Source organism: Aspergillus fischeri, genomic scaffold (assembly GCF_000149645.3).
Source record: "Aspergillus fischeri NRRL 181 1099437636222 genomic scaffold, whole genome shotgun sequence".
NCBI lineage: Eukaryota > Fungi > Ascomycota > Eurotiomycetes > Eurotiales > Aspergillaceae > Aspergillus > Aspergillus fischeri.
Window position 1 is genome coordinate 1 of NW_001509780.1, and position 7,505 is coordinate 7,505.

General features: G+C 50.9%; 3 protein-coding genes across 3 annotated transcripts; 1 reads left to right on the forward strand and 2 right to left on the reverse strand.

The window, feature by feature from the left end:
- Window positions 1-61: 61 nt before the first annotated feature.
- On the reverse strand, window positions 62-2,513 carry NFIA_043370 (uncharacterized protein; the record flags this gene model as incomplete). The annotated part of the gene is made up of 2 exons (XM_001267658.1): window positions 62-133; window positions 183-2,513. 2 exons carry the CDS (start codon window positions 2,511-2,513, stop codon window positions 62-64), a joined length of 2,403 nt encoding a protein of 800 aa, XP_001267659.1.
- A 617-nt stretch (window positions 2,514-3,130) lies between these two features.
- NFIA_043380 (uncharacterized protein) lies at window positions 3,131-4,688 on the forward strand (the record flags this gene model as incomplete). Its single annotated transcript, XM_001267659.1, has 3 exons — window positions 3,131-3,335; window positions 3,550-3,649; window positions 4,067-4,688. The coding sequence occupies 3 exons, from the start codon at window positions 3,131-3,133 to the stop codon at window positions 4,686-4,688; spliced, it is 927 nt and encodes a 308-aa protein (XP_001267660.1).
- Window positions 4,689-6,397: 1,709 nt separating this feature from the next.
- NFIA_043390 (aspartate aminotransferase) lies at window positions 6,398-7,505 on the reverse strand (the record flags this gene model as incomplete). The annotated part of the gene is made up of 1 exon (XM_001267660.1): window positions 6,398-7,505. A coding segment is annotated over one exon (1,108 nt), but the record flags the coding sequence as incomplete, so codon positions are not given.

A 7,505-nucleotide genomic window follows, 5' to 3' on the forward strand; every position in this document is an offset into this window, starting at 1 on the left:
TTCCGAAAGCGGGCATTATCTACAAAAGTCTGTTTCGTATCTGGGACAAGCCAATTGATGACTAGTTCTGCTCTTCTGTTCGCAACGTCCCGGTCTCTAGTATCCAACCAGAACAAGCCGAGGTCGGAGACTTCTGATGTTGGGTAATCGCAATATTTGGCATAGTCCCTCATTTGTACTACCTGAACCAACCAGCCTTGGTATTCTTTCTTGCTGAACAAATCCTCAAACAGGGTTGAGATTTCTTCTTGTCGATTCCCAGCCTTTTCGGGATTTGCACGCGTTAGATGCGATGGCAGGAATTTCTCAGCATAAGATCTGATGAACCTTTGTCTCACGACTCTGGAGAAATCGGGCTTGTGTCTGTCTCGGAGAGCGTGGAGAAGGACGTATAGGAAGTTAGCCTCGGTTTGATCGACATTGACATGGATGGGCCCAGACTCCTGAGATGTCCTGAAGAATTCGTAAAAGGAGCTATGTCTAAGTATCACAAAGTCTTCTTCAAAGTCGCGTTCGTCCTTGCTAGCCCGGATCAGAAAAAGGGATGAGTATAAGTTACGAATATCATCCTCAAGATTCAAGACCTCCTCTTTCAACATGATCTCTAAAATGTTATGGAGCTGCTGCACCGTCAGTGGCTTTTGCGCCAAAGCCATGAAGGAGAGCACGATATTGAGCTGGTCAATCTGAGTTGTGACTGTTTCCCCGGCTGATTTCTCGCCACCATCCGCTTCATCCAATACCGACAACTCCTTACTGAGCCGCTGCAGTTCTTGACTCAGCATTGCGCTGATTCCACGCGGCATGGTCCTGACCACCTTTCGGATCTGCTCCTTGGTCCGGCAGCGCAGGACAGATTTGATGACGAGATTAGCCCATTCCCAGAGGCCTTCGGCTTCCTGGCTGATCTCCTTGACGATGTCCTCTTGGAAGTCCGGACAGCCTCGAAACAATTTAGACTTTTTTAATTTCTGATAGACGTAGTCGTGAAGATCGTCCTTGTTCTCGTCGTTCCCAATTTCAATATCCGGAATCCAGCCGAGGGAGTGCTCCTCGAGCAGGCCGCGCACCGAGTCCCTACTCAGAATTATAATCCGCAAGGGTGGTCTTTTGTCCGTATCATCTTCTTCTAACAAAGCCTTCCCCATTAGGCTGCAAAAGACTTCTTGTTCCTCCGGTTCAGCTTCAACAAGGCCATCAATGACAAAACACGTGGCGTGTGAAGGAACCTGGGTGAAGTACTTAAGCAAGAGCTTCCTCCACACGGCATAGGTATTTCCTGGGTCTTCCTTCAGGCAGAACTCCTCCACATGCGTTGCGAAGCTCGATCGCTGTGTGGCAACTTGCCATGCCAGGGTGCGCAGACCTTTATTGAGAGAGCGTAGGTCGACATCGTTGTTCCTGCAGAAGAAAAAGGCGACCACGGGAGCAGCGGTGTCAGAGAGCTCTCCGTTCGAAAGCTGGGTGATGATTTTTGACGCGATATGGGACTTACCCACCCCAGGACCCCCATGAAGCCAAAGGAGAGGCGCTGTTCCTTCCCACCAAGTCCGAAGCGTGTTGTCTATGCAGCTCCCCGACCCCGGTATGCGATTCTCGTTGATGGAATAGAAAACCTGGCTCGACGCAGACACAGGATCCAGGGCTTCCTTCACCCTCTCTAGTTCCTCCCGGTCCTTCCTGCGGTCGTCTCTCTCAAGCAACTTCTCCGTGTTTCTTAGTGCCTGATGAGTTATTTTGAGCCCGTGAGCCGACACCATCATATGCTCCTGACTCGTCAACTCCTCCAGCTCACCCAGCAGAGAATTAACCGATGTATCCTCGATAAGTATATTCTTCGCCCACTTCGAAAGCCTCGCCCGCAGCGACCCCGGATTCACCACCTTCTGCGACGCCGCACAAACCCTTAAAAAATTCACCAACACCTTCACAATGATCGTCTTCATCCCCTCACTAAGCGGAACCCCCTTGTACGAATCCAGCCGCAGCGCAAAATGGCCGAGTTTACGAAACAACTCCGTGATCATATCAAAGGCCTCACTGACTTTCCGTGCGCCGCGCACAAGAATTAACATGGCCCCCATGATGGAGGACGCCGGGGGGAACGCCGCAGAAGCAACGCCCGCGATGAGATCGCCCCAGTTCTCGAATGGTGCTAGAACAGTCTGCATTGCGTGCAAAAGGGGTCGTCTCTTCATTCGAAAGTCTTCGAAATTGTCCTTCTCCGATTCCAGCTGGCGAGAGAGGTCTTCAGGACCGCGGAGCGCGGGGAGCTCAACGTCAGTTAACGGAATCCCGGTCTCCGCGGCATAGTCGTCGCAGGCAGCATGCCAGAGTGAAGAGAGTTTGTCGTCAGAAGATTTATCTGTAAACACAGCCATGGTGATGAGCGAGCCTCGCAGTCTTTGGGAAGGGGAAAAAAGTGCGTTTTTGTCCTTGTCGTGGGATGCCCCGCTGCTACCCCTCAGTTTTGCTTCAGCTTTGCGCTGCTCAGCCTCGCGAAGCTCTTCCATTTCGGGAATAGCTGGCGCATCGTCTGTGCATCTGCATACAAGGGTCTCATGGTTGCCTTTAATTAAAGGGTGTTTTTATAATATCCAATACGGAAATAGAAAGAGACAAGCTCAGCCAAGAATCTGTAGCCGGGGATGAACGATTCGAGCAACGCCTCGGCTGGCAGCATATTGGATGTCAGGCTAGGTGAGCTCATTTTGGATGGTCAAAGGATAAACATCAGAGGCGGCAGGGCGCAGAGAACTCAACCTCCGTGGACATACAGTGTCCTGCGTAGCCTGGGCTGTTTTCTGCTCGGCGTATTCAAAAGTTCGCTGTTGGGCGCCATTGCTAGCATATCAGGTGTACATGCTCTCGAGATGCTCTGGCCTGCTGAATTCCTTCAAGGAATTTCTCGTTCGACTTTTGCCGCAATTTCCAGGTGATTATAGCTCATCCGTTCGCCATCGACCGTAGCCAGTGCATGTGCAATGGAAGTTAGGTTCCTGATCTGGTCCATGCCGTTAGTAGACGTATTTATCTGCGTTAAACGGTACATTACCTCTCGTCCTTTTGAATCAAGGGACTCTATGCGCCGGAGGTCATCGCCTTTGATAATGCTAGGCCCCCCAGGGGTATGGGTTCTGGAGAGGAAATGGGCCCAGATCTCTCGGCGACTTTCGGTAGCCAGGTCCTCATGTTTGATTTTAAGATGGATGCGGCTCAGAATCGCGTCATCAAACTCAATGGCCCGGTTCGAAATAAGGAAAAGAATGCCCGCATAGTATTCCGGTTTCCGAAGAAAAACGGTCAGAAGGCGGTTATGCGCATCAAGATAGGAGGTACGCTGTTCCATGAACGCTCTGCCTCGTCCAAGAGGAGGACTGCATTGAAGTGCTTTGCGACTTTGAATATCGTATCGAGCTGGCGCTCCAGCACATGGAAGTCCCCATGATCGATGACTAGTTCACCAGCAGATATCTGGACTTCTTTAGTAGCTGGTAAACTTCGAAACCGAGCGCCTAATACTACTGCTTACTTCCCTTATTAATGAAGAGTCAGATGAAGGCATTTGGATTAAGATCGTTGCTCTTCTTGTCGAGTCCACTCCTCCATTCTTGACCAAGCGCCATTTCTCCATACCACGAGTAGCTTTGTGAATTCCTCCGAACAGCGAAATCACATAGACGCCGTGCTAATAGAAGAACTTGGGTGAATCTACGTCGGTGTGCAGGGCTTCTATGATGCATACTTCGGGGGCATCGAAGGGCTGGAAGAAGCAGGATCGACTATATCTCGAAGGTGCCAGGAGACAAAATAACCCCTTGTCAATGAAACTGGATGCCGAGATTGGCCTCAGAGTACCAGGGGGAGGGAAGTCTTAGATTGGCTTTCTAGTTGGGTCCACAATCTTCGGGACATGGCCGCTGAAGAAGAATTTACCGAAACATCTCAGCGTACGGTTTTGGCACAGCCTCATCGACCGTTGGCAGGGTCTGCCGCTGACTGCAAGCTGGATATCGGCATCGTTTGCGATTCGCACGTGACAGGTCCAAAATCTCATTAGTCGCAGATTCTGGTTCCAAGGGGTGCTGAAGAGTAACCCAAAAACGTGGCGAGATCTGGGACGCTATGCAAGAGAGGTTCTCACTACCCAAGACACTCAGCGATTTGCCCTGGGCTTTACTCTGTGTGGGTCAATTACGCGACTGTGGGAGTTTGATCGCGCGGGAGCCGTCGCGTCGTCTCCCTTCAATATCCATGAGGATGGGCTCCGGTTTGTCTCAGCCATGCTGGGATTTCTTCTGATGAATGATACACAGTTAGGATATGACCCCACCATCATGTGCACATCGGATTGGAGGAAATCCATCAACATTACACGCAACGGACAGCCGGAGCGTCTTATGTTCGACGGATTCGTCAAGCGGGTCCCATATGTTGCTGGCAGAGCCACAACCTGCTGGAAAGCCCACCGTGAAGGGGACAAGACTAATGCGCGGCTCGTCATCAAAGACTTGGAGCAGTATCCAAAGCGAGGTGAGGAAGGTAAACTTCTCACTGAGGCGACAGAGAAAGATGTGGTAAACACTGCAAGGTATTACTATCATGAAACGGTGCAAGTAGGTGGAAAAGTCGATGATATCTGTGACAACGTTCGCAAAGGACTCGTCCAATGTTTCGCTGCGCTCTAGAGCTTCTTGGAAAGGTGCCAATCCGGCTCTAGTCACCTGGGCCCACAATTCTACTTCCAGCCCGTGTAGAAACGTTGATTCTTTATGCCAGGCGTTCAACCCAGACATTCAAAAATACTCCTACTGATGTGCGCTAGGAAAGCCTTGAACGAACCAGGAATCATGGGCGGAAAGAAGATGGACACCTTAATACAGCTCCTGCGACTGACTGGAATTTCGTAGATCCATACAATGCCTAGCCGATCTATTGCAGGACGGGGTATATAAGTCGTAAGACTAAGTGCCTTGGTGTCTTCGAGCAGACTTATGACTGGCATTGAGAAAGTCTAGAGAGAGTCCCTTCTGCGAAAAGATCGTCTCGGAACGATGCGCGCCTTTCTGACGACAGCACTATGGAGCCAGTTACAGGCTGCTCAGAAGCACTGCTAAACGGCAGCTTACCACAGGAGCGCGCTCCACTCTCCACTTGCGAATGTGGAAGAGAGCAGTTCCAGAAAGGTACAGTTTGGATCATCTATATATCAGGCGGATGTCACTAATGTTACGTGTGTCTCGTCCAAGTGTCTCCCGGGTGATATACTGAAGAAAGCCCTGATGGGTGGTTACAGCTGATTATCCGGACGGTTGACCTTGGCAAAGAGGCTGAATATATGACCAGCCTTGAACGCCGACAACGTATTTACTACTACCCGGGGAAGCTTCATGGTGGAATGCAGGCATTTTACTTGGACAACCTTTTCGCCGACAGCTGCCGCCGGGGAGCCTTAAGCGTCGAAACAAATTCTGGTTTGAGTAGAGGGACAATGCCTTTTCCCGCAGGAGATTACTGTCCGATGCAACATAGAAACATCTCCTGCACTTTCTGCTTTCTGTACGTACAGTAAGAGGTGGACCGAAAACCAACCTAGGCTTCACTTTGTATATACAGTACAGCTTCCTTGTATCCACCAGTAATGCTGTAACAATCAACTTTCCTCTGAACCGAGCTGTCTGTTGTGGTTTGGCTATGCCCCGACATTTCCTAGCTATAATAACCTAGCCAAGCACTCTCGGATAATACTCCGAGTAGTACCTTTTCTTTGCAATCTATCTTGTAGTCTGTAATATGACCCTATACAGTGATACTTATCCCAACCTACACTGCGAGTACTGTCTAATTTGTGGATATGCCGATTTGGATATGTTGCGCATGTTTCCCCAGCCTATCCAGAAGAAAAGAATATTGCAACATAGCCCCCACCCCAACCTCACCTCCCCACAATCCCTTCTCAATCCCAGCGATCAGCGAATTCCTCAACCTCTGCAGGTGGCCTAAACATGGAACTTTCCTTTTCCGGGGTCTATGGAAAGGACTGAGGACCACCAGGAATATGACCACGTTGGCATGATCCTAGTGTGGATTGTATGGTAGAAAGGTTTCTGCATCCAGAAGCTATTGGCGACCCAAGGACACTTTCATCATCCATCTTCAGTTTGGTGCGGAAGAGAAAGAGGGCGGTCTCATTCTAGTAAGGCTGGCGAGCTCGTCTTACATTTTCCTATTTGATAAACTAAAGTACTAACCGCGTACATCTTTGGATATAAGCAAGAGCTGGGATCGATGCTGTGAGTTTAGCATGTACAATTCAGTCACTTTCTCTCAAACTCCAGACAATGTCACGATTTCTACCGAAAGAACTATATGTCATTATCCATCCTTTCTCCCCAACCTAACTCGGTCGCGACTGTTTGTGGCCCGACCCAAGGACCTGCGCGATTGCCATTGCCACATAGTCAATGTTCTTCCTATTCAACCCACAGATACTCGCCCGGCCCGAGGGCAGGAGATAAATGTGGAACTCCCTCTTCAGGCGATCAACCTGGTCTCGATCTATGCTAAGATAGCTAAACATACCAATCTGACTCTCGATAAACGACCAATCCCCCCGGGCCCCGTTCTCTTCTAGTTTCTTTCGGAGCTCGCGCCGCATAGTCTTTATCCTCGAGCTCATAGTCTCCAAGTCCCGCTCCCATTGTGCCCGCAGTGTTGCATCCGCTAGGACCGTCTCCACTAGACTGGCCCCGAAGCGCGACGGATTGGAATACTCGGCGCGGGCGAGGGCGACTAGTTTCGAGCGGGCGCCCTGCGCCGAGAGATGCTGGGGTACGACAAGATGAAGAGCGCCCACGCGCTCGCCGTACAGCCCAAAGTTTTTGGAGAAGGACTGGGCTACGCACAGACCAGGGTGCTCCGGCGGGCCATTCAGAATCAGCTGCTCGACAAAATAGCGCACTGACCACGCATCGCCGTCAATGTCGCCGGTGGCAAAGCCCTGGTAGGCAATATCAAAAACCACAAACAGCTTCTTCCGCTTCACGACATCCATCATTCGCGCCCACTGTGCCTGCGAGAGGTCCACCCCTGTCGGGTTATGCGCGCACGCCTGCAAAATCACCACGTCGCGGGCCTCAGCGGTGTTCTCCAGCACAGCGAGCATGCCTGCCAGATCAACGGCTCGCGTCTGTGGTGCATAGTACGGATAATCGTGAACCTGCACCTCAGCCATCGCCCAGATGGTTCTGTGGTTGATCCATGTTGGCGACGGAATAAAGACCCGGGCCGGGCGCAGATGCTGGGATAGGAACTGGGCGGCCATGTGGTTGGCGCCTGTCCCCGAGACTGTCTGTATGGAGGCGATACTTTGGTATTTGAGTCTCGCGGTAATTTTGGATCCGAAGGTGAGTAATTGAGCCTGTTCTATTAAGACCGGGGAGCCTGCTATGCCCAGGTATTCATGAGTTTGATCTTGGTGGACACGAGCTTTGGCCTGTATTTCA